Source organism: Tachysurus fulvidraco, chromosome 18 (assembly GCF_022655615.1).
Source record: "Tachysurus fulvidraco isolate hzauxx_2018 chromosome 18, HZAU_PFXX_2.0, whole genome shotgun sequence".
Taxonomy (NCBI): domain Eukaryota; kingdom Metazoa; phylum Chordata; class Actinopteri; order Siluriformes; family Bagridae; genus Tachysurus; species Tachysurus fulvidraco.
In genome coordinates, this window is record NC_062535.1 from 8,359,970 (window position 1) to 8,385,928 (window position 25,959).

General features: G+C 42.4%; 1 protein-coding gene across 9 annotated transcripts in view; it reads left to right on the forward strand.

The window, feature by feature from the left end:
* LOC113648649 (mitogen-activated protein kinase kinase kinase kinase 4-like) overlaps positions 1-25,959 on the forward strand; it is a 52,272-nt gene that overhangs the window by 24,203 nt on the left and 2,110 nt on the right. Inside the window, exons 3-29 of one of the 9 annotated variants that reach the window (XM_047803083.1) lie at positions 1,891-1,947; positions 8,152-8,277; positions 8,655-8,762; positions 9,235-9,325; positions 9,449-9,579; positions 9,706-9,760; positions 10,606-10,684; positions 11,549-11,724; positions 11,887-11,959; positions 12,268-12,478; positions 13,723-13,884; positions 15,552-15,638; positions 16,598-17,047; positions 18,273-18,422; positions 18,674-18,907; positions 20,816-20,919; positions 21,051-21,184; positions 21,303-21,400; positions 21,507-21,676; positions 21,789-21,906; positions 22,169-22,408; positions 23,367-23,484; positions 24,285-24,455; positions 25,074-25,217; positions 25,349-25,483; positions 25,573-25,673; positions 25,772-25,921. In XM_047803083.1, coding sequence (XP_047659039.1) covers positions 1,891-1,947; positions 8,152-8,277; positions 8,655-8,762; positions 9,235-9,325; positions 9,449-9,579; positions 9,706-9,760; positions 10,606-10,684; positions 11,549-11,724; positions 11,887-11,959; positions 12,268-12,478; positions 13,723-13,884; positions 15,552-15,638; positions 16,598-17,047; positions 18,273-18,422; positions 18,674-18,907; positions 20,816-20,919; positions 21,051-21,184; positions 21,303-21,400; positions 21,507-21,676; positions 21,789-21,906; positions 22,169-22,408; positions 23,367-23,484; positions 24,285-24,455; positions 25,074-25,217; positions 25,349-25,483; positions 25,573-25,673; positions 25,772-25,921 — 3,873 coding nt within the window. The remainder of the gene's footprint in view (positions 1-1,890; positions 1,948-8,151; positions 8,278-8,654; positions 8,763-9,234; positions 9,326-9,448; positions 9,580-9,705; positions 9,761-10,605; positions 10,685-11,548; positions 11,725-11,886; positions 11,960-12,267; positions 12,479-13,722; positions 13,885-15,551; positions 15,639-16,597; positions 17,048-18,272; positions 18,423-18,673; positions 18,908-20,815; positions 20,920-21,050; positions 21,185-21,302; positions 21,401-21,506; positions 21,677-21,788; positions 21,907-22,168; positions 22,409-23,366; positions 23,485-24,284; positions 24,456-25,073; positions 25,218-25,348; positions 25,484-25,572; positions 25,674-25,771; positions 25,922-25,959) is intronic. The other 8 variants (XM_047803084.1, XM_047803085.1, XM_047803087.1 and 5 more) reach the window with 8 other exon arrangements.

The following is a 25,959-nucleotide window of genomic DNA, read 5'->3' on the forward strand; positions in this document are numbered from 1 at the left end:
AAAACAAATACCAAACCGTGCACCTCCTTGGACTTTGCCAGGTTTTGAGTATGTTATTTGCCTGATCCATATCACAACTGCATGCGCACCACCGACAACTTGTTTGACAAACGAATATTGAGGAAAAAGATCCAAAATCTGTCCCCCAGATTCAGGTTTTTCAAAATTTTGCTGAAACCACTCAAAGCTCTGCACGTTCACAAGCTGTCATTTCGAGCTTATAACTAGTCCTCAATAACTAGTTTTCTCTCCTTGTGTCTCTATTTGTATAGGATTTTAGGATCTGTTCAATCTTAATATATTTGTGGTTAACGCGGGGAGGTCAAAAACGGAAGTATGCTCTTCCATTTACATTTTCTGGTTTTATTAGTTAAGTTATGGCTTGTGAAACTTGTTAAACTTCCTGTTTTCCTCAGTGCTTTTGCTTTACCTCTCGTCAGTGTTTCCATTAGCAGCATGATGCAATCCCACTTTACCTTCGGGAAAACTGACATGGAATGCATGTTGACCCACAAAGCAATCCTACTCGTTTGGTCCTGGCGCAGATTTAATTTCTCGTCCGTCATCCCCGGACCTCTAACCCTCTTCATTAACAGGGGAACCTGGGGGAGTGAATTGAAGAAATGTAAAACCACTCTACTGCATGGCAGTTAGCTGCTTCAGTGACGACGTGACGTGACATGACGTGACATACGGCTAAGTACGGTGACCCATACTCAGAATTCGTTCTCTGCATTTGACCCATCCAAAGTGCACACACAGCAGTGAAAAGACACACACACACCGTGAACACACACCTGGAGCAGTGGGCAGACATTTATGCTGTGGTGCCCGGGGAGCAGTTGGGGGGTTCAGTGCCTTGCTCAAGGGCACCTCAGTCATGGTCGGCCCGAGACTCGAACCCACAACCTTAGGATTACGAGTCAGACTCTCTAACCATTAGGCCATGACTTGCCCAGGACCTGTCCAGCCCATGTTCCGTCCAGGCGCTGTTAGTTTCTGTAAGCTCACCACGTCCAAAGGCTCATCAGAACATGTTCATTAAGGACTGTTCATAAGACGACTTGCATGACTTTCCATGCCACAAAACCTCCTTTCATCTTTGTTTGTCCCATAACCCTTCCCCTGAGGGTCAGATCTCTGTGAGAAATCCTTCATTTGGAGATCAATTGAGGTCTGAATAGTTTTTAACCTCTTTTTGGTGTTCTTTATTAGTTACTGCCATTGACATAGCATTCTGACATACTGTAGCACACTGTAAAACTTTTTTCCAACAGAGAGCTGTCTCTTTTAATCAGTTTAATCTAGTATTTTTTATATATATATGTATATAACTATACATGGTTTATAAGGTTGATTTGGTTTAAGGTCATCCATGTTATCTAAATGCCCAATTACAGCACTTTTCACTGAGGGAAATGGGGATTCTCAACTGTTCTTGGTTTTGTTTATATAATGGAGGAGGGAAGGATTCAGCAATGGGTGAAGTGGGAACGCCAATGGGGAAAAGAACTTCTCGAAATGTTGCAAAGCAAAGTGTGGGAATGTTTACTCGAAGGCCAAGGTTTGAGAGCAAACTTCTAACGTCTAAGTGGACGCTAGACATTCAGTTATGAACTGTAAAAGCACGGGCTGAAACAGTAAATCGTCCCGCGGGTGTGATTTGTTCTTTCAACGGCGATGCGGCAATTATGTGGTCACTGTGTTTTCGCAATAGTTCGCTCTCTTGTGAACGTTCATGAGGAAGTAATAAGAGACGCAAAGTTCTTTTTTTTGCGGAATAATCATCAAAACCACTTCTCGGTTCAGTAAGTTCACTATTTGCTTTCAATATTTGTGTGCTGGTAAAAGATGGATGACTAACTCTGTTCTTCTCTTCTTCCCCTACAGGGCCGACATGTCAAAACAGGACAGCTGGCGGCCATCAAAGTTATGGACGTCACAGAGGTAAAGTAACGCATTGCTGTGTTAGTGCCTTCATCCATGAAGAGAGTAGATTTCCACTTTTCTCATATGGGTTAGATCTGAAGTAGTCCTGGATACAGGTGTGACTGCTGTTCATAGCGTTGAATACAGCTGCAGTGGGAACAGTTTATTCTGTAGGTCTGAGAGGAGGAAGTAGCAAAAAAAATTGCTACCTTTTTTAATATTATGTGGTAAATGATTTGATTTGTCCAACCTTTAGTGCTACATTGAGTTTTATACCATCAGTAATCTGACCTTGTATTTAGCCCATAAATGCACCCCATACAGCCATCTTTACTGAGAGGCTGGAATACCACCTAGATGGTTCATCAGGCCATCACAGCACAATTTGCCCATACTTAATGTAACGAGCACTTCAGCATAGCCAGTTGACCCGAAGACTCGTTTTTGGGAAATTGAAGGAAAAGCTTCATGTCAACCACCGCAAGTAACCGACGTTCAGATTGTGTCCACTTCAATATGGAAAACACATCTTTTTACGTTTCTCTACGTTTTGACCTTCCATTCACTCGGACAGCTTTTTTTTTTTGTCCAGTGACTACTGATTATTTTTTGGAAACCGCTTCATATGGATGTGGCCGCAATTGAGCCGTGAGGCAGCTACACATTTAAACTGACTGGGAATAAAATTGTACATACTAATTTGAGCATGGATAAGGTGTACACATTATGTTCATCCCTATTTCATTGTGCGATATTCTATACCCATTTTGGTTGTGCAGTAACTTGACCGTGCCCCAATCACTTAATTTTAGGAATTTTATAGTATGGCTGGGCGATATGGCTGAAAACTGTATCACGATATCAGAGTTTCATATCGGTCGATATCGATAATTATCGATACTTTTTATGACCCATTTAAAATAAGGACCAGGAGAAAAATATATTACATTTAAACATTTTTATTTTAAACTTCAGCTATTAAGACAGAAATGTCAACAACCAGGAAAACTCAATAATGTAAACATAAGTCTAAAGTCACAATGAACACTTAACAATTATCTCTTAACATTTAAGGTGCAAAGTGAAAGGAAATGTAAGAAATGCTTAATAAAGTGTAATAAAATAGTGCAAAGTGTTAAATATAAACATGGAGAAACCTGAGAGTTTAGTGAAAGTAGTGCACCCTAAAATTTAGGGGTTTTTTCCCCCCTCCCAGCCCCCAGAATCATGATTTTTGTATGGACTCGACAAGTACGATCAGTCTAAAACTCCTTTTCAGTGTTTACAGTATTATTCATGGTAAACACCAGAGCAAAGGTAGGGTGTGCACTTAACATTTATCGCCTGATTTACAAGCCACCTGTAACAGGAAACTGTTGAGCAATGCTTAGATATGATTCAGCTCCTTGCCAATGACATAAATAAGAAGCGTCATAGGCAAGTTCTAACACCCTAAAAAAACTGGTCTGTCTGTTCACTATCAGGGTTTAAACCAATGTTTTTCACCTCACAATAAATACAACAGTTTTCAGAAGAAACAAGATCATGTGTTGACTGTAGATTTAGACTCAAATCTGACAAAGCTTTGCGACCGACGGCGGTTTATTCAGAAGGTCCAAAGTGTTCTTGTTCAGACTGGACGGGTCGCTTTACAGCCATATAATTCCAATGTAAAAAAAGATCTGCAAAAATCTACATGTATGACTTCCTGTAGAAAGAGTTTTTCCAATTTGAAAATTGGTCGGGTTCTTTTGTTTTTATAGGAAATATTTTCAGTCAATAATGGGAGCTTTCCCTGTAAACTGAATCTGTGCCACATGGGAACGGAGAGGGAGGCTGTTTAATTGGACCCAAGATAACATTCCTCCTCATTTGCCTGAATGCAAACCACCAAAAAAAAAAAAAAAAAAAACCTGGCACGGCACCAGTTATACTGATTACTAAACCTGCAGCCACTGCTTGTGCCAGCTTGAAAAAGAAACATCTTTTTTTGTTCAGAGCTTTGGCCGAAATGTTCAGGTTGGCCTTTATTTGTTGTGTTGGATGGCAGTGAGATTGTGAGCTCCAGGCTGTAAGTCTGGATCTGCTGAGCCTGAATGTGTGGACTCTTAATAGGGTCTGCGTGGGTGGGCATCCCCATCTTTAACCCTTAACTACTGCCCTGTGTGTGTGTGTGTGTGTCGGGGGTGCTGCCAAGGGGTATTCCTTCCCAAACCTCCCACAGGCTCTACAGGAAATGCTGCCAGTTAGAAAAGTATAAAGGGTTTTATGGTGCCTTCAGTGTGTGGCAAATATGGACTACATGCAATATAACCGGTTCTGATATCATGATAAACTGTCATATTGTTATGATATTCACTAAACAGCCAGATTTGTGGACTCCTCACCTTCACACCCATATGTGCTTGTTAAATATACTATTGCTGTTCTAGTAGGGCTGGGCGATATGGCTGAAAACTGTATCACGATATCAGTGTTTCATGTCGGTCGATAACGAAAATTATTTTAGACATTTTTTATGACCCATTTAAAATAAGGACCAGGAGAAAAAAATATTACATTTAAACATTTTTATTTTAAACTTAATTTTCCTCTGATCATAATGTCAACAACCAGGAAAACTCAAATAATTATAACGTAAACATACGTCTAAAGTCACAGTGAACACTTAACCATTATCTCTTAAGATTTAAAATGCAAAATGAAAGAAAATGTAAGAAATGCTTTAATAAAGTGTAATAAAATAGTGCAAAGTGTTAAATATAAACATCGAGAAACCTGAGAGTTTAGTGCAAGGACGTTCACTAGCTGTTCACCTTCTGGTGAATAAAGTGTTTTACAATATGTGCAGTGTTTTGTAAGCATAAATAAAACTGAGGTAGTCTGAGATACATCTGTATTATAAAAAACAAACCTGATACAGTACAGCAACACTGTTTGAAATATAAAACCTGCAGAAATATGAAAAAGTAGCCGAATTTTCCTCTTTTAGTTACAATTTCCTCGCTCACCGCGACTCATTTTCAGAAGAAGAATCCAGCAGACCAGCACAAGACAACGATGTGGTGCAACCAAACATGATACTGTTACATGATTGGCTGTTAGCGTGTTGCTCCCTACGTTGCTAGGAGAGTGAGTGCCTTTGTTAATGCAAACAAACTTGCTTCGCAACCTCCGTTTTCTTCCGACAAAGAATAAAAAATATAGAACGATTTATCGAACACATTTTTTATTGATATCGATCATGTGTCTATCGCGATACAAATCGTTATCGTTTTATCGCCCAGCCCTGGTCTGAAGCACATTCGGTGTTCCATTTATCTCAAAGTTGTTCCCTGGGGTTGAGATCTGGGCTGTGTGCAGGACACTCGGGTGCTTCTACTCCAACCTTCTCATACGATGTCTTCATTGAGCTCGCTTTGTGCACAGGAGCATCGTCATGCTGGATCAGGTTTGAGCCTCTTAGCCCCAGTGAAGGGAAACTGTAATGTCAGGTGAAAGTCCTCGTACTTTCTTGTTAAGCTTTCTGATCATATATGTGTGTTTATACCAAACTTGGCCTTTACATATCAAGCTGGATACAAATGAAATTATTTGCTTACAGGAGCATTCACACAAGAAATGTCGCAATCACGCGAATTTGTTTTTTTTAAAGATGTCCATGTTCTTTGAGAGAGAGGTTTTGTGCTAGTTTCTGTATAATAGGCCGTTAATAAACACTTATTGACCAAAGGGCAATTTGATGATCCAATGTAGAGAATTTAAATAGTCAGTATTTTTATAACTATTATGAAATGGACTTTTGTAATGAATCATGTGCAGCTTTAAAAAAAAAAAAACCTTCCTGATTTTATTGTGATGTAATGATTTCTTAGAAAACAGTGTTGTGTATGTGTGTATATTGTCTGTAACAGTGCATTGTTATCAGTGTAGAGGAAAAAGCAACGAAAGTGCACAGCTTGATCAGTGACTTGATCGTCCTCGTGTATTTTCTGATCACAAGCCGTTTAATCAGACCCGTGTTTTTTGTGTCTAAACACTTTTTCTAGTTTATAATGTCAGGCTCAATGCTGATGTCACAGAATGTGAGCCTGGATAAATCTGAGCTATTAAGAGCCTATTGTCTTTAAGTAGGAATTTCCAGGAACTTTTGCATGGATTTTGTCTTACTGGGATTCTGCGACTGTGTTCACACTTGGTCATGACTGCGGCATCCACAACCGAATCCAAAATTCGCACGGGATTTCCACAACCGTATCCAAAATCAGTCTGTATACACATACAGTGTATACTCCCACGTCGAGCAGTTCTGTTTTTAATAAATGCCCTTTGGCCTACATTTTAGATGCCTGACTCTTTGTCAAAGCAGACACAGTCCAGGAGATCCAAGACCAGCATGTTTTAGCACAGTCATAAGTTGGCTCTGTCTGCTGTCTGTGTTCATCTGTTCATCAGTGTCAGGTGATGGCTGTAATGTGACCCGTCAGTGTGGGATAATCAAGACAGCCCGAGGAAGTGTGTGTGTGTGTGTGTGTGTGTGTGTGTTTGTGTGTGTGTTTGTGGGAAGGAAAGGGGAACCACTGGAGAAGGATGATGTCATCCCAATAGACAAAACATTTCTGTGTGCACACATTGCTTAGTTCTGTTGGCATGTGGTGTAATGATGATGATCAATTTACAGAACAGTAAAGTTTTATCACTTTGTTGTTGTTTTTTTTTGTTGTTGTTGTTCGGACCAATCGAAACGCTTTCAGGATTCACAGCATTCTTTTTTTGGGTTGACTTGAAGCTTTTTTTTAAATTGGATTTTTACTGATTATCTCTCGACATTTAGTCTGGGCCAGTTTCCACCTGCAGTCAGGTCTCTCCTATCATCTGACCATCACCAACCAGAGAGGGTGAAATCGAACACATTTCCTCCAGGACATGCAAAGTCAGCCAATTACATGTTTTTTGAACTGCCATTACTACTGCCTTAAATGGAATAAGGGCAAAACTTCGTGAGCTCACGGACACCACCGATTGGTTAGATATACCGAGAGAGAGCGCATGTCATCTCTGGGGGATAGGACGCTTGGCTTGGACGTCCTTTGAAACTTGTGAAATCCTTTTGGGCTGCACAGGAAAAAACTACATAGTTTTAAAATTAGTAATGTTTTCAGTTTTTCACTGATGATTAAAAGCTTTTTAGGTTCATATCTAAATATTTTGTTCATTTAAGTCTTGTTTTGTGAAAACAAAAGGTATCCGTTTTTGCTCCGATTCAAGCATTTAAAAATGGTCACTAATTGCTTAAACGTTCTCTGTCGTCTCCGGAAAATCTTCTCAGAAGACTTCTAGATGTTCTGTTGATTTATATAGTGAATATCAGCAGTGTGTTATTTGTGCAATGCGAATTTACATTACATTAATTGAATTTGGATCTCCTTGTCGTCAGCCAGACTAGCACGAGCAGAAGAGGCTATTTGATCGCATTAGACAGAAAAACCTTTGTGTAAGAACGCCTCATCCACACCGCACATGACTCACGGAGGATCAGTGTGTTTTGAATTAACCGTAATGAGCGGCGGCGAAGTCGAGCGCTCCACCACAATAGCATTTTTAACTCCGTAATGGCCACAGATAGTCGTGTGGATTTTCTGTCTCCGTCCGGGTGAACGGACAGTGCGCATTGTCTCTCAAGGTCTGCCAGCTGGCTTTTCCTGAGCAGTCAACTTTTTTAAATGCGTGCTTCAAGGTCATAAGGTGTTTTGTCTGTCGTACCAAAAGTCCTCGGAGTAAAACATCGCACCGTGGCAAATAAAGCAATCCTGCTTATTTACTTTCCTCACAGTGTTCATTAGGAAATTCTTGGCGTTTGTTCATCCGTACCACTTTGAAAAATGACTGAACGCCAGCGCAGCAAAACCACACTAATCAATTACTATTCATTTTATTAGCCATGATTAAGCAGATTGCACTCTTTTTCTTTTCATGTCTCTGTAATAAAAGTGGCGTTTTGAGGATTAGAAGCAGAGAGCCAGTTCCTCACATTTCAAAGAGCTTTGTTCATCATACGCATCGGGTAGCGCTGAGGAAAAAAAAATCTCATTATCCGAATCCATCTGTCACAGGCCGAATCACATAAGACACATCAATGTCCGCGTAAATAGAATTAGCGCGAACCGTGTCCGTGCTAATTATCTCAGGCTTATCTTCATCTCTCATTTATTGGGATTTTAGGATGAAGAGGAAGAGATTAAACTGGAGATCAACATGCTAAAGAAATATTCGCACCACAGAAACATTGCCACGTACTATGGTGCGTTCATCAAGAAGAGTCCCCCAGGACATGATGATCAGCTGTGGGTGAGTGTTTCCACGTTATTTAACAAATAAAGAAATAAATTAACATTAGAGTTATGAACATTACCATAAGGTGATTTTTATTTTTATTTAGCATTTATGGGTGGAGCCTCCAGGATTAGCACTTTGTAACGGTCGCTAAGTTTTATTCTACAGGAAAGTCTTCGAAACGTTTAGTTTTTTTGTTTTTTTTCCACCATTGACAAGCTGTGCCCCCGACACCCCCCCCCAAGAGACAGATAAATTTCTGTATTGTAAGCGATAATCAGACATATTATCAGACTAATCAGTCTAATGGAAGTCTCACAAGGCTCCAAAGTAAGCGTTATGATTAAGACATCTCCGTGTGTATGATTCGTGCTTATTGTGTCTCCCTGTAGCTGGTGATGGAATTCTGTGGAGCTGGCTCAATCACAGACCTGGTGAAGAACACCAAGAACGGCCTAAAGGAAGACTGGATCGCCTACATTTCACGAGAGATCCTCAGAGTGAGCGGATTATTTATTCACATTGCTTCCAGTTCTTGCCAATGAAGCTCTATATAAACACAGAGGGATAAGAAGCTGGGATAGGACTGTAACCTACTGGGTAAAACGGTACATACAAGGCCACATCCTGTCCCAAAGGATGTAGAGGAAGTGCTTTTTAAGGTTTTTAGTTGACATGAATCTTAATTATAAAGCATGTTTAATGATTCAGCATTTTTCTTTTTATTAATTATTAAATCTTTTGGTCCAAATTGGCTTGCAAGTACAACGATGCAGTCCCGAAGCTTAGTTCGCATACTTCCATGTTTTTCTACATGTCTGTTATGTGCAGTTCAGGTCACATTGCCGGAGATTTATTCAGAAATCCACTCGATCATGTATATATTTTTAAGCGCTTGAAAGTTGGTGCATTAAATCGGACAGTTAGGACTGAGCTCTTGGCTGTGTTGTCGTTTTCCTTGTGACTGTTCAGGGTCTGGCCCATTTGCACGCTCATCACGTGATCCACCGTGACATCAAAGGCCAAAATGTCCTGCTAACCGAAAACGCCGAGGTCAAACTAGGTGAGTGGATAAAAAAAATCAATAGTGATTGGGTGTAATTAGAGTGCACTTTCCTCTCCGCACAAATCGATTGCTGCTTATTCTGGCGACTGCTTCAGTTTGTGTGTCTGTGATCTGCTGCAGTGGATTTCGGCGTGAGTGCCCAGTTGGATCGGACAGTCGGCAGGAGGAACACCTTCATCGGCACGCCTTACTGGATGGCGCCCGAGGTCATTGCCTGTGATGAGAACCCTGATGCTACCTACGACTATAGAGTGGGTTTATTCAACAGTATTACGTCATTAAAACGACCTTAAAGTTGATGTGTGTATTGTTCTATGTTCAACGTGATTTATTGTGAAGGGAAATCTGTAACCATTAAATCGTGTCTTTTTGTGCAGAGTGACCTGTGGTCGTGTGGAATCACTGCTATCGAAATGGCCGAGGGAGCTCCCCGTACGTATCGCATACATATCGATGTGTGTTTATAGATGGATAGTTAGATATTTATATTAAAAGTCAGCAAGTCGTCGACCAAGGTGTTTCTGCTGTTGCTTTCTGCCCTTGTATTGCTCTTAAGTATGTCTCCTGGTGGTCTAGTGGTACGAACCCACACAGCCAGGTTTGAATCCCGGTCAGGGAAATCTGTGTCGGTCCCAAGCACAGATAAAATGGGAGAGATGCTTAAGGAAGCGCATCCTGCATAAAACCTGTGCCAGTTAAATAAAGCTGACCAGATGATCCGATGTGGCCACCCCAAACACGGAGAAGGCCAAAGAACAACAACAAATTGTATTGCTGAATAAAAAATTATTTCATCTGAAAACGAGCAGCCTGAGCTATAGTTACAGCACTACAGTACATTTACAGCCTTATCCAGAGCGACTTACATTATCTCATATTTATACAACTGAGTAATTGAGGGTTAAGGGCCTTGCTCAGGGGCCCAGCAGTGGCAACTTGGTGGACCTGGGATCGAACTCACAACCTTCTGATTTGGTAGCCCAACACCTTAACCACTAGGCCACCACATGCCCAGTAGGTTGCTCAACGGTGGAGCGAGTTGTGATTAAACATACACACCGAATTAAAAACTGTGCTTTGCGAAAGTCAGTAAGAATATTTATTATTTCCTGGTTGTTTGGAACTTCTTCGCCAGGTACCTACGAATTGCCCCGAGTGCCCGGGCTACTGGGGTTTACACTACTGAAGGATATGTGGGTGCAACTGTTTAGTTTGTGGTTGTTGGGTGTGGGGGGAGTTTGTAAAAAAATCTGCTTAACTTACCTTTTCCTTTCCAGCGCTCTGTGACATGCATCCGATGCGAGCCCTTTTCCTCATCCCAAGAAATCCGCCTCCTCGGCTCAAGTCCAAAAAATGGTAAGACTCTCGCGCCGTTAACGTACACATGAGCTCAGCATTTGTATTGATTAAATAAACATTACGGCATCCCGTATAAGACTTTTTGCTTTGCTGTATATTTGTACAATTCCATAGCATTGAATCGATGTTCTAAAACAATATCCAGCCATGTAATTCCTCCAGTACTTGGTTCTAAAGTCCTACGGTCTGACTAGAACTGCAGGAATGTGGTGACTGGTTTCCACCGCTATGAGTTCATTATCCAGATGTTAATATGGTGGCTATTGTAAGCTGAAACACATGCCAAAAGAAACAGTCTCGCTGTATTTATCAATTTTTAACGAATCTGAATGTAGTGACTCCTATTGAGACTGCTAGAAGGTCTGTTTCTCAGATAATGGCTAATCTTTTACTTGCAGCGAAAGGTTTCTTTATTGGAGAATTCCTAAGTCTTGATGCAAGAGTAGAGCTCACATACAGCCTGCCCATAACGATCCTGTCTCATTAACAACCTGGCATCTTTAGCCGAGCATTAATCAGAACAAAGGTCTTTCCTCGTGCCTCTTCTGACCGTGGCTGGTTGTTCTCACACGTGCAATCTCACAATTTCCATGATACAACCTTCAGAAAATCTTCCTCCTCTCTCTCCAGCAATAAAATTCCAATCCAGGAAGCCGAAGCAAATGTTGCTCGTTTCAGAGCCGACTGCTTTATCTCACTCAGGGCTGCTTCCATATCACAGCTTCCTCACTAAACTTCCTCAGATCCGATGTCTAGATAAGTGGCTTGTGAAAACATACTGGGACAAAAGTTCTCCTTTTTTTTTTTTTCTAATGGGAAATGTTAATATCATGAATAAATTTTTTTTTCCTCCCTCAACAGGTCTAAGAAGTTCATCAACTTTATCGAAAACTGTTTGGTGAAGAATTATACCCAGCGGCCACCCACCGATCAGCTCCTGAAACACCCGTTCATCAGAGACCAGCCGAACGAGAGGCAGGTCCGCATCCAGCTCAAGGACCACATTGACCACACACGCAAGAAGAGGGGCGAGAAAGGTCCGGCCTCAGCTTTTTATGCCCGTCGATTGTTTTGTTTTGTTTTCAGATTCTCTAAAGGCTCTTGGAGAATTATGTATTTTTATATTACTTACTACAAATGTCCCGTTCCAAATTAGATTATTGAGAGGTTATTAAATTACTTACACCACTGTCCTGCAGATGAGACAGAGTACGATTGGAGTCTAAGTGAAGATGAAGATGATGAGGCTCCAGAGCAGGAAGGAGAACCCAGGTATTGTAATTTGTCATGGGAAACCCAATGACTAAGCATTATTTATTTATTTTTTTCCTCTCTCTCTGTTTCTCGTTATGGAGCCACTGATGCTCAGGTGGCATAAAACCCTTAAACAGATCAGTGCTGAGTCACCGTCTCTACGGTGAAGCATGGTGGTGGTAGCAACATATTGTAGAGAAGCTTTTAATTAGCGGAAAAAACAACAACAACAAATCAGTACGCATAGGTTTTTAGCTTGGCTGGACAGCAAGCTACTGTCAACCAGGTGATTGTGGTGTCTTCACCTCTACTGTTATTCCTCTCAGCTCTATAGTGAACGTACCTGGAGAGTCGACGCTGCGGCGGGATTTCATCAGGCTGCAGCAGGAAAACAAGGAGCGCTCAGAGGCCCTGAAGAGACAGCAGCTCCTTCAGGAGCAACAGCTCCGCGAGCAGGAGGAGTACAAGCGCCAACTGTTGGCTGAGCGCCAGAAACGCATAGAGCAGCAGAAAGAACAAAGAAGACGTCTGGAGGAGGTGAGGGGTGGTGGAGGAGGGGGGTTGCATGTGTGTGTGTGTCAGTTTAGAGAACTGATTAAAACAAGTATCTTTAGTCAGTTTCAGCTCAAAGCACAGATCAGATGCTGCTTGTCGCTTTTTCTGTGGGAACCTCAGCCCCTGATCTTTTATGGCGAATACAGACCCCAGATCGTATTACCTACAGATCAGAATCGGCAAAGAAATACATTGTTAAGCCACAAAAGTTCTGGAACCACGATTAACCTCTACTAAAGTGACGGAAAGCGTCGAGACCAAAAGGATCCGCTCGTGATCCAAAACACACAAGCTCAGCGGTCAAGCACGGTGGAGTAAGACTCATGGCTTGGACTTGCACGACTGCTTCTGGAACAGGATCACTAATCTCTTTAGTCATGATGTAACTCATGATTTTAGCAGCAGTATGGAATTGGAAGTCTACGGAAAACATTCGGTCTGCCAAGTTACAGAGAACTGTGTCCAGACTCATTGGCAGGGATTTCATCATGCAGCAAGATGAGGATCCAAAACACACTGCCAACCCGAAGGACTTTATCAGAGGGAAAAGTGGAAGGTTTTTGAACGGCCAAGTCGATCATTAGACCTTAACCCATTTGAGCAGAATTTCACCTCCATTCCATTCTTTTTTTTCTTCTTCTTCAGAGGAAATAGTTTTGTTGGGTTTGTCCCTTTAAAGCTGAGCTACAATCCTGGAAAAGCATCACAAAAAAAGAACACAACACTTTTGGTGATGTCTGTGTAACTTCAACCTGATGAGGTTAATAAAAGCAAGGAATTCCCAGCCACAAAAGTATAATAGTGATCCGCATCCGAAGGTGTTTGGTTCCAAGTCTATATCTAGATTTATATGTAGGGGGGGATGAAATCACAGTTTTCAGTGTGCAGCAAAAACAATAGACATTGCTGTTCCAATACTTTTGCAGGGAACCGGCTGTTTTGTTGCCAACTATTGCGTTCAGAGTGTTTTTCATGGCAAACTTTCAAATCCCTTTTCTATAAATGGGTTTAGGCTTGGCTTTTAAAAAGGAGGTTATAGAGAGACATTAGACTAGGAAGGTCATTCTATATCTCTCTATATATATTTATTTATTTGATTAAAAAAAAAAATGGCCAAAACGTAAATCACACATGCATCTTGGTCAAACAAAAACATACTTCTTGCACGTTCCGAGTTTCCTGCACACGCCGTGTACTCACTGTTGCCCTCTCCTGGTGTGTTACAGCAACAGCGGCGTGAGCGAGAGTTGAGAAGGCAGCAGGAGCGCGAGCAGAGGCGACGAGAGCAGGAGGAGAAGAGAAGAATAGAGGAGATGGAGCGCCGGCGCAAAGAGGAGGAAGAGCGCAGGAGGGCGGAGGAGGAGAAGAGAAGAAACGATCGCGAACAGGTAACCGAACAAGAAGCGTGGCGTCTTAAATTTTCTTAGAGAACAGATTTTCTTTCTCACGGTCGATGCTAATTTTGGGAATTCTATGATGCCATGTTTTAGAATATAAAAAATGCGTCAGAGCTGCATCGATGACACTAAACAAAAACGTGTTACACGTGTCCGGTGCAGTCAAGCTTTACTTGAGGCATTTATTTAAAGTAAATAAAAACATTACGAATATGACGAGAGAGTTCGATAAAACCACATCATAACTATTGGCACCCTGTATCCTGATTCTACATTCCGCACCCACTTTGCCAACGTAACAATATCGATTCTTTAGTTAAAACTCCATGAGATTGGAGAATTCAGAGCAAGGAATCAGTTTCCTCCGGTGTTGTTTATAATCTCTTTGGCTCACCTCACAGATTTTCACTATTCTTTAGGTCAAAGGTAGGATATATAAGTTAGGACAAGTCTGGTTCTGTGGTCAGTGAAGTTTTCGGTTTGGATTTGGATGCATGCTTTATATAAACGTCTTCTGAAAGATTCATCCGTGACCCAGCTGTAGTTTCTTCCAAGCTCTAAAACCCAGTACAGTTTTCTTACAAGGTTAATAATGAACAGTACAGGTTGGGGGGTCCTGCTTTTTATGCCAAACCCACCTTGTTTGTTTGTTTTCTATCTCTGATGACTGTAGAACACAATTCCAGTTAAAGTTCCAGTCGTCTCTCGTGAACTCCAGGTGCTTACGTTTTGTGGTTAGAAAAAAAGAAAAGACTTCCTTCTGCCATTGCCTTTCCAGTACTTTTGTGGTCATGGAAGTAATCGTAGATACGGGGATCTGACGGAGGCGATCAGCAAATCTCTAACGACGATCGCAAAACGAAAGTGTTGAGCTCGCTTAACCGTCTCTCTCACTTCGCACCCTCATCCAGGCGTGTTCATTACCGAACAGATTATTTCCTGAGAAATTCTTAAATATATACATAGCCACTGCTAGGACAATAATTATATTTTATCTCTTGTCTGATTCTATGAACGTCACACATTTTTGTCTCTCGTTTGTTCACTCTCTCATACGCAACTCAAGCACGGAATGTAAAACCGCTCAATAAATTCGTGTCCAGTGTACGAACATCGGCGTACGATTTAAATAACTTCTCCTCGGCATTTCCGGGTGTAAAAAAAGTTTTGGCGCGAATAAACAGCTGCATTCTTGTTGTACACACTTATGAATCAAGGGAGAAGAGAATTAGTCCAATAATTATAAGAACTTAATGTGTCGCGTTTCCATCACTGTTTAAATAAATAGATTAACTTCATAGACTCCATTGAAAACTGCAGCTCTGATCTTCTTCTTCATGGTGAGGAATGAAGAAGGGATTTGGCCAGCGTTTCTCCTTATATTTATATTTCTCCTTATATTTATATTATACTTTATAGGAGGGAAAAGGTCATCATGATGGGGAGAATTTAAAGCTAAATAAGAACATTCTAGCTTTGTAGTCATAAACATTTCAACGGAAGCGTGCACACTTCAAGATGTTTGTTTGTTTGTTTGTTTGTTTGTTTTTCAACATGTTCAAAAATTCTCATTTTCTGTCCAACACCGATCTAATGAGCCTTTGAAGATGTGTTTAAAACTAAACCCAGGTCTAACCATTGACGCTTGTGATCGACAGGAATATATCCGCCGTCAGCTGGAAGAGGAGCAGAGGCATCTCGAGATCCTTCAGCAGCAGCTGCTTCACGAGCAGGCCGTGTTACTGGTACGATCTCTGCTCTTTTCCCTCTCACTAAAGTCTCAACCCTTCGTACAGACTCCGTTTAGTTTATCTCGGAACCGACTGTTATTTTAAACGGGACGATTTGAGATAAAGCACAAGACGAAAGCTTCACTAACGTTTCTAACGGTGTTGTGTATCTCGTTCAGTATGCCGTCCGCTCCCCGAGGGACATGGTTCACTCTGTCCGGCCCGTATATTTATATAAGCAGTCTCATGACACGACCGCAGGAAATGCCCGGCAGGAAGCGTGGGGGAATTCCTACTATTCCTCTCTCTCTCCTGTGGTTAGGCCAGAGTCATTGTTCTGGTCTTTGTAGGGAGTTGTTTGTTATAAACAACCTGCACAATGTCTCAGGGGAGAAAGTGGAAATGAGTTAATATGGGACTGCCACAAACAAAGTTAAATGCCTCTCTCTCTCTCTCTCTCTCTCTCTCTCTCCTCTTTCTTTTTCCTTACCATGTCCATTCACTGTAGACAAACAAATGCATTTTTATTTTAGATTTACTGGTTAGAAGCATGCGAGGTGACATTGTGGTGTTTGGGAAAAGTACTTTTGTGTAAAGTTTTCAACCATTGTATCTCATTTTAGGAGGCCAGTGTTGTGGGGGGAAAAAGGATCGCAAGCTAAGACCACATGCTCTAAAGCAGGGGATCTCAAACCGTTTAGTCAGTTACCTCTTTATTTGTAAACTAAAAAAAAAATTCAATAAAATAAATTGATATTTCTGTGTTTTAGTTATTTAGAGCTCTCTTTTTGCAGAACCAGGGCTCTAGAGCACATGAGAAGCTACAGAATGATTGAACCTTACAGACCGTATTGAGTGTAGATACCAGGCATGTTTTAATAGCAGGATGTACAAACACATGTGATGCGTTAACCGTCATGGAAATGTCCTCAATACATGTGGAGCTTTTTCATGGAGCTCTGCTCTGTGCTCAGGAGTTCAAATGGCGGGAGCTGGAGGAGCAGCGGAAGGCGGAGCGGCTGCAGCGGCAGCTCCAGCAGGAACAGGCTTACCTGCTCTCACTGCAGCACGGGCCAAAACAGCGCACTTCCTCCCTCACAGTCCAGCCAGACTGGGCAAAACTACCCCAAGCACGCCCCTTAGATGGCCCCGATCCCCCGGTTTACCCGACCGCAGACGAGTGTGTGTCAAAGTCCGATAGTCCTGGTCAGACCGACGGCGGCGACCAAAGCACAGAGCAGAATAATGATGTAGATGGGAAGGAAGCAGTTAGTGATGAGAGCAGGGAACAGACTGAGAGCGTGTCTGTGGACTCGAGCCCTTTAGTCACACAGCCAGTGGGCGAGACAGACACGACTGACGAACACCTCGTCCAGTCGACTCCAACCAGTGGCCCGGTGTCTGAAGCCCAGCCAGTCGGAGAGGTGAAAAGCCCATCCTTTTGGTCCACCCACTGTTGCCTGCTTCTACTCTGGCTTCTCGAGCTAACCCCGGCTCAGTTCTGCATGTGAAGGACGTTTTAACTACATGGCAGTCAAGTGTGTGTTGGTGCGAGCAGTGGAAATTTGGTTTTCTTTAGATGCTGACTTAGCATATATTCAGCACCATTATTATTTATCCACCCCATCCCATGTCCCCCCCCCCATTTGTTTTACCTTCCATATTTGACCCTAAATCCTCACAGGAAACAGACATTAGACATTAATTACACTGGATTTGAAGAATATCTAAACCGATTTTGCATTTTGGAAGATGAGCTCGAAATTCATCAGCGAATACGGACGTTACGCTTTGAGAGACGTATTTTAGTAAATACCATTTTATTCATCTGACCACTTTATAAAAAAATGCTGTTTCTCTTATCAAAGCACTGTAACCAAGTTCTTTGGTTCGTCTAGCCCCAACACCACAGAGCAGTTTAATGGCATGTCCTGGCCCTGGACCCAGTCTGGACCCCGGGTCTGTGGGAGACACTGTGCATTAAGTTGCACAGGTCTCCTCTAAACATTTGATCGTCTTTGTTCAGCCAGAAAGAAAACCATCTCACTGACCACCATAGTCATGAACCCGAATGGAAAAACTACAGCCTTTCTCTTTATAAGACTTTTCTTGCTTTCTTGTGTCAACTAAACCAACAGTTAATACAATCCAGTTGAAGGATGTGTGAGATATATATATATATATATATATAGGTCAGTAGTTAAGGGTTGTTTTTTTTTTGACCATGTTGGTTATAGATAAATATTATTCTGCTCAGTTTGATCCCAGATATAGAAATGCTTTTGTTTTTTTTTTTCCCCCCTTTCCTCCTGTTTGTGTTGCATGTCATGGTTTGGCTTTGATTCTGCTCCTTGGGGGGGAGAGTCTTCGGTTGTCTTAATATTTAGAAAGGACGAGTGAAGGTTTTTTTTTTTTTTTTTTGGAAATAATGAGCATGACACTCGTGTTGGCCTGAATATAAGCTAGAGCAGCAATGTCCTAACACAGTTTTGTCTGTTTCGTCCATCTCTTACTTCAGCTTGCCGAGTTGTAATCCAGGCGATTAAACACCAGCATGCAAGTTTCCTGGCTTGGAGCAATTGTCGGTGCACTTTGAGGTGTCCCTCATGTCCAACAGTTAATCTCGTTGATTTATGTCCTTTGTGCCAGGCTGATGAAAGATACCGCAAGAACCATCAGGGCTCGCCTCAGACAGCTCCACCCAAGCAGCCACCAGTACCTCCTCGTTCATCTGAGCCCTATTCTAACGGGAACTCCTCATCCGAGTCCTCGAGCATGCACAAGCCCATGGAACCGAAGGTAATTCCTGAGCTTTCCCGCCTCTCACGTTGACACGCTGTATGTTGCTATGTGAACGTCCGTATGATACCAGATGACACAGTGTGGTCATCAAGGGAATGTCCTTTTTTCACCCCTCTTCATTTCATCCCGTGTTTTGCGTTCTTGGCTGCGATCATGCCTGTCCGTCTCACTTGGGTATGTGCTCTTCTTCTCTCCCCCTCACAACCCCCTACACTCCCTTCTCCTCCTGTTCTTTCCCCTTCCGCAAGGTCCAGTGGTCTCACCTGGCCGCTCTAAAGAACAACGCATCCGCTCCCCCCGTTTCCCGTTCTCATTCCTTCAGCGATCCAGTTCCTAATTTTGCACATCTCCATCTGCGCTCTCAGGAGCCACATCACCCGGCACACCCCACACGCTCCGAGCATCCGCACCCTCTGCTCCATTCACAGTCTCGGAGCCACGACACACACGAAACATCCCACAATGAGGAAATTCCACCAAAGGTAAAAAGCCAGATCTAGACTTTTCCTGCTCTAAATGAGCTGCCCGTTAAACTGAAAATAAAAGCATGATTATTAAATAAGCAGGTCCTGATCAGCGGTATTACCGCACCAAGTCGAGGGTCAAATAAATATTCACATTTTCTATTCAAATTTATTTGTATAGCGCTTTGACATCGTCTCAAAGAAGCTTTACAGAACATAACCATAACAAAATATTAAAAAGGAATAATATAACAATGAATATGATACAAAAATCAAGATTGAAATTAGATTATATTTAAATGTGTTTGTATGTATCCCTAATAAACAAGTCTGAGGTGACTCAGGCGGCCGTGACGAGGAAAAACAACCTCGAATAGTAATTATTAATTACTGCAGGTTGGGATTATTGATATACAGTCTGATAAATGTTGTATTGATGAGGAGGTTGTTGTCCTCAAAGACCACATGGAGTCGGTATCTCCTCTTTAGTATAGCAGAGTCTAACTGGAGCTGGTACATCTCTAGATGCCTCAGGATCCTCAAAGAGTCAGCCTCGTCTCAGCGGAGGTCCCAAATCTTCATGGCACGGAAGCGAAATCGGAATAACCCGCAGTCTCAGTATTGTCGAATCGCTAAATAAAATCCGTCAAATCTCACGTTCTGTATGATTGCAGGCCATAATCCCATAAGGGAGGTAATATACTAAACAGAAGCGTAAAAGATGCATTTTATTTCTGTTTTTAGCTCCAGATTAACAGCCATTTGCAGCTTCTCTCTAACAGTAATAAAATAGTCTGGTGCAGACGCAACGCATTGCGTGACTACATTTGTTTACTTGTGCTTGGGTTGTCAGGAATTTCTTTGTAAACTGGAAACTGCGATTTCTACGAGAGTTAGACTTAGGGTGCTTTCACACACCTGCCTTGTTTAGTTCGGTTGAATCGTACCAGAGTTCGATTGCTCATTTGGTGCGGTTCGTTTGGGCATGCAGCAATCGAAATCTGGTGCGCACCAAAAGCGGACCAAACGAGCGAAAAGAGACGTCCTTGAAGAGGTGGTCTCGGTACGCTTTCAAGCGAACTCTGGTACAGTTCGTTTGTGGTGAGAACACGATCCGAGATTGAATAGACCTAACTGCAAAAAGTATTGCACATTTTGGACTAAACCAGCTGCCGTAGTGGGTCGTTGGCAATATTTTCGGAAGATGAGCATGTCACAGTTTCGCAAAAGTAATGCTCGCCGCCTCCTGAAGTGTCTTGCGATGCGTCTTTGCCGTTTGCAGTGCATTAAAACGATATTTTCAAGCCGCATCCGCGCTTCATTCTGAAAATTAAGACTTTGCATAGAGTGCTGTATACAAGCGATGTAGTAGATTACAACCACGAACATAATTGCAGTGCGCAGTCGTCTCTCCATGGTGTACTGTATGCTGTATTTTCCTGTTTTTGTTTACTTCCGGAGTTTCGTTGAAATTTCCCGCACGTTTATTCTGACCAATCGAGAAGCAGTTTAGGAAATACGCTCAAAGACATGTGGCCAATGAGTGATGTGGATGTTATCACATGACTGCATTTTGGTTCGTTTCAACTGGTGCGGAACAGAACGATCAGTGTGGTGTGAAAAGGAACCAAAACTGCTAAAAAGCTACAATGTATCATTTTTTGCTTTTGGTCCGGACCAAATGAACCGAACTATAGGTGTGAAAGCACCCTAAGACTCTCTAATCCAGACACTACTAATAATACTAATGCTCATTAATACAACGCGAAATCAGTAGATGATAGAATAGGCTTGTGTTGCTATAGAGTTATTGTCCCTACTCACAATTTTCCATTTAATATTATAAACAGTGGCTGAGGCTAATCGTACAGCTGTATTTATTTTTTATTCATTTAACCTTATTCCCATCGTGTGCCTCTCTCAAAGGTCCCCGTGAGGACGACATCCAGATCACCTGTATTGTCCCGCAGAGACTCACCGCTTCAGAACAACCAGCAAAGCAGCCAACCTGGCCAGAGAAATGCTGGAAGGTCCTTTGACGCTTCTACAGTTCCAAACGTTTATATTGTTAAATAATCTCCTCTTTTACAATGTAGAAGAGTAAATCACGAAGAACGTACTGATCATCCATTCATCTTTTCCCCGCATGTCTTCCCGTTAGTAACGTGGAGCCGCGTCTGCTCTGGGACCGGGTGGAGAAGCTGGCTAGACCAGGCAGTGGAAGCTCTTCTGGCTCCAGTAACTCCAGCTCACAGACTAGCTCTCAGAGCTCAGGGGAGAAGTTCAGGGTTCGCTGTGAGTGCTGCCGCTACACCCGAATGCATAGAAACACATCATTTACAGTATGACGTTTTAACTTGCATTGATTGATTGATTGATTGATTGATTTATTTATTTCCCCTCCTTCCTGCAGCATCTTCAAAATCTGAGGGCTCACCACATCAACGGCCGGAAACTGCTGGCAAAAAATCTGAGGAGAAGAAGGACTTTGTCAGGCCAACCAGGCCCTCTGTAAGTTTTTTAACTCGGTTTAATGCCGTTATCTGAAAATCCATCACATTTTAGACCTCTGAGCTAGACATGTACAGTATGTAAAGTCTTTAAATCCCACTTTTAGGATCTCACTCTACTGGCCAATGAGGTGCGTGCAATTGAAGAGGCACGTCCTCCTCACAAGGTGACGGACTACTCCTCGTCTAGTGACGATTCCGATTCAGAAGAGGAGGATGAGGTGGAACAGGAGCTGGACAACGAGTCTACATCCGGCACGGAGGACTCGAGGGCAAGGTGTGCTCGATATTTCATGTCTCTAAACGCATATATATGATCACGCTACACATCGAACAGGCGCTTACAATCGAAACGAACAAATTCTCCATGCATTTTGTCTTTCCTTAAGCTCTTCGAAGGTTAGCAACGGCGAGACCGAGTCAGTGGAGACAATGATTCTTCACGATGAAGCAGAAAGCGACACTGCCATCACACCCTCTAAAGACGGCACTTTAATCGTCAGACAGGTACGAGAGACCGATCGAGCCTGCTCTTTCTCTTCCTGTTTAATGTTTTAGGGCTTTTGAGTTTCATCATTCATCCATTCCTTCTGTTTGTACTTTGAATTATTATGTTTTTTTTTTTATTTTCTATTTTTATACACACGCAGCACACGCACAGATATGAGACATGTATGCAAATCCGAATATATATCGTTTGCTGGCCCTCTTGCACCCTCCTTCTTCCCCGACGAAGTCTAGACTCAGCTGTGCCTGTTTTTGATTCCAGAGTGTAGCAGAGAAAATCCGATTGGTCCCCGGGCCTGGTTCGGGTCCTGGCCCTGGTCACGGTCCTGCTCTGGGCCACCAGGAGCGAAATGGCTTCACAGGCCGTATTCACCTGCTGCCTGATCTCATCCAACAGAGCCATCACTCCCCCTCCCCTTCCATCACCTCCTCCCCCTCCTCCAGTCACACCAGCCCCTCCATGTCCCCTCAATCTGCCTTGGAGAGGCTGCTTGCCAGCGAGGTATGTTTAGTCATTGTACCACTCTGAACTGCTGGCTAGATTTCACTCAGCTTTATTCTCATTACTCACCGCTAATTCACATCAGCGCCCCTTTCCTATCCATGCTGGGTGATGGACGAGCTGTAAAAGCACCACAAGCACCATAACGGGCTCGTATGAGATACCGCCTTCCCTCGACGGAGCTGTTTTTAGTGCTTTTTTGTTTTGTTTTTATAATCACTTTACGAATTCAGTTTGCTTTATTTGCTCATTGGTCTAAAATGTTGGTGGTTGGCTTATCAGAGAATCACCTAAAGAGTAAAGGGGGAAAAAAAGACGAATGTTCCTTTGCAAGACTTCCAAAAACAAGTCCTATATTTTTTGTCTTTTTTTCTTTTCTTTTCTTTTTTTTTTTTGTATTTTTCTCCCCTCAAAAAAAAATCTCCAGTCATTGTTCTGGATTTTTCATGGAAAGCACCGGTTCAGTAAAAGGAAATTCTTAGAAGCACTTGTACAGTAAAATTTAGCCTAAAGTTTTCCATTTTCTTTTTCTTTCTTTTTTTTTTTTCTCCCTTTTTTCACGATTCTTTCTCCACCTTTCGCTTCATCTTCTTAGATCCGTCGTGCATGTCTCCATTTTAACGCCACTTTTTCAGGGGTTACAATGTCATTTTCTTCATTTCTTTTGTTTAGAATTCACCTTTATAGCTGAAGTAATTACTTAAATTGCACTAACTTTGTTATCGAGGCATCACTTGTCAACTGGCTCCGGTAGTGAGCCCGGACAGATCGATCCTGATCTCAGCCGTACATCAGCTATGAGAAAGTAAACTCATGATTTAGTCATGATCGTTGTTAGACCCAAGAGATTGTAAAAACAAGCCCAGATTATCTTGGCTATTTGTAGCCATATAAAGTCGGTATCTTTCACTTGTGATGTGATGTTTTTTTTTTTTTTTTTCTTTTTCTTTTCCCACAGACACTCTCAGGCAGTAATTCTCTTCAGAAACACAAGTCCTCTTCTTCCTTTACCCCTTTTATTGACCCTCGCCTTCTACAAATATCCCCCTCCACCGGCAGCTCTCTCAACAACATGGGTAAGTCCCAACAATTTACATAACGCTGCCGAAGTATAATAGTGTAACAATTACAGTAAAATTAAGCAGAATGCACATAAGATGCGATCCTTGTATCGGTCCATGTGTAATGCACCAGTGTTGCTTTAAGTTTTATTCGCAAACCTGTAAACATTTAAAGGTGGGGTCTCCACCTGTTTGTAAGCCAATGTTGACATTTGAAATCACCAAAACAAACACGCCCCTAACCCAAATGGGTCCCACCCCTGTATCGATAGCTCCGCCCACATATACATACGTAACCCAGGCAACTAATGGAAAGAAATGTGTCTATCGTAGCTGAATGGAAGAACAATACGATTGCAGATAAACAAACAAGCAAAAATGATACACAAGCATAATCCTGTAAAGGACAAAGGCAGATATTAGTTCTGTGTAATAAAGCAGAACCAACGTTACTCACCTATCGAGAAGGAAAAAAGCGCCTCGGCGTCTTAAGTAAAGTCCTTTCTTCGCTTTCCTTCTTTGTTTTTATCCTACATGCCCATGTTAAAACCGCTATCTGCTAATGTCACACATGCACACTGAACACTCTCTCTGCCCATATTGACAAGACACGCCCCCTTCTGCTCAATGGCTACATGTTAGTTTTGGTTTTGTCTTGTTTGGCGGCCCAACGCGGTTTTCTGAAGCATTTCTCAAACAACGGAGACCCCACCTTTAATACAGTAGAATTCTCCTAGGAGATGAATGCTACATACTGTACATCACACATGAACACAGATCAGGTAAAGCAGATGATGACTGGTTTTGTTGTGCAGCCGTCATCGGGAACGACAGTCGGCTACACGAAGCGTTGAGGCCAGACCCCATGCGGAAAGGCTCGGTGGTTAACGTGAACCCAGTGAACACTCGGCCCCAGAGCGACACGCCCGAGATCCGCAAGTACAAGAAGAGGTTCAATTCCGAGATCCTGTGTGCTGCACTCTGGGGTACGTAACTGAACGTTTGACTAATTCCTACACAATTTGAGAACAATCGATCCTGCTTGGTTACTATCTCCGTACGGATCATGTTTCCGTGAAACGAAGGCTGAAGTTAAAAAGCTACCACAAGTAAACGTAAACAGCACGTCGAAAGCGTACGTCAGACTGAAAATGAAACGAATTCACAAGATGATTCTCTGCAGATTACAAAAGAAGCCTCGAGGATAATTAGCTCAAGAGTTTGTTGAAGTATCAGTTAAAAGTTTTGTTTGTTTTTCCGTAAACCATAGTCAGTCAAAGCCGGCTCATATCACCGGTGACTCTCAAACAAGATTGAACAGAGACGTGTTCGATTCGAAAAGGAAGATAAGGTGCACATACACACAGCTACCACACATGCAGTGGTGTTTACATGCACTTTTGGAGGATTCAAAGCCACTATAGTAATAAACATTTGAGTGACCAGCTTCATCCGTTTGTCGGCTAGCTGAGCTCAGGTTCGGTCGGTTATATGATGACGTCATTGGATATCTGTTCCTATAATGAGCAGGATCTGAATTATGTTTGTTACTATAGTATTTATTAATTCTAGTTCTGGTTAAACTTCCTGTCCTCCCTCGGTAGGTGTGAACTTATTGGTGGGGACAGAAAGTGGTCTTTTGCTTCTGGACCGCAGTGGGCAGGGAAAAGTTTACCCCCTGATCAACCGGCGCCGATTTCAGCAAATGGATGTCCTCGAGGGACTCAATGTCCTGGTCACAATATCAGGTAAGATACAGAGCCTGTAAAGATACGTATCTGTTTTACGTTGGCCAAGAAGTAAACGTTTAGTTCTTGTGGTTTAGATGTTCATTTAAGAGCTGACTTGCTTTAACGTTAATGCATTTGTTTGATGTCAGGAAAAAAGAACAAGCTGCGAGTGTATTATCTGTCCTGGCTGAGGAATAAGATCCTACACAACGACCCAGAGGTGGAGAAAAAGCAGGGGTGGACTACAGTGGGGGAGCTGGAGGGCTGTGTGCACTACAAAGTCGGTACGTGTGTGTTTCAAGGTTCCTGGACTAAGCGGTTATCATGGGTTTTATAAGTAATAAAAATACATTTCAAATGTTTTCACTCCCAGTGAAATATGAAAGAATCAAGTTCTTGGTGCTGGCCTTGAAAAACGCCGTGGAGGTCTACGCATGGGCGCCGAAGCCGTATCATAAATTCATGGCCTTTAAGGTGAGTTCAAAGTAAAAACACTCATTACAGAAATTCCTAAATACTAAATAAAAATGTCCCGCACACGCTTTAAAATATCAAACGTGTTTCTTCTGCAGTCATTTGGAGACCTTGCCCACAAGCCCTTGCTGGTGGACCTGACAGTCGAGGAGGGTCAGAGGTTGAAGGTGATCTACGGCTCCTGCTCTGGATTTCACGCCGTGGATGTGGATTCGGGCGCCGTGTACGACATCTATTTGCCCACACATGTAAGCACCTTGTGTACTGGAGCGTTCTCAATAACAGG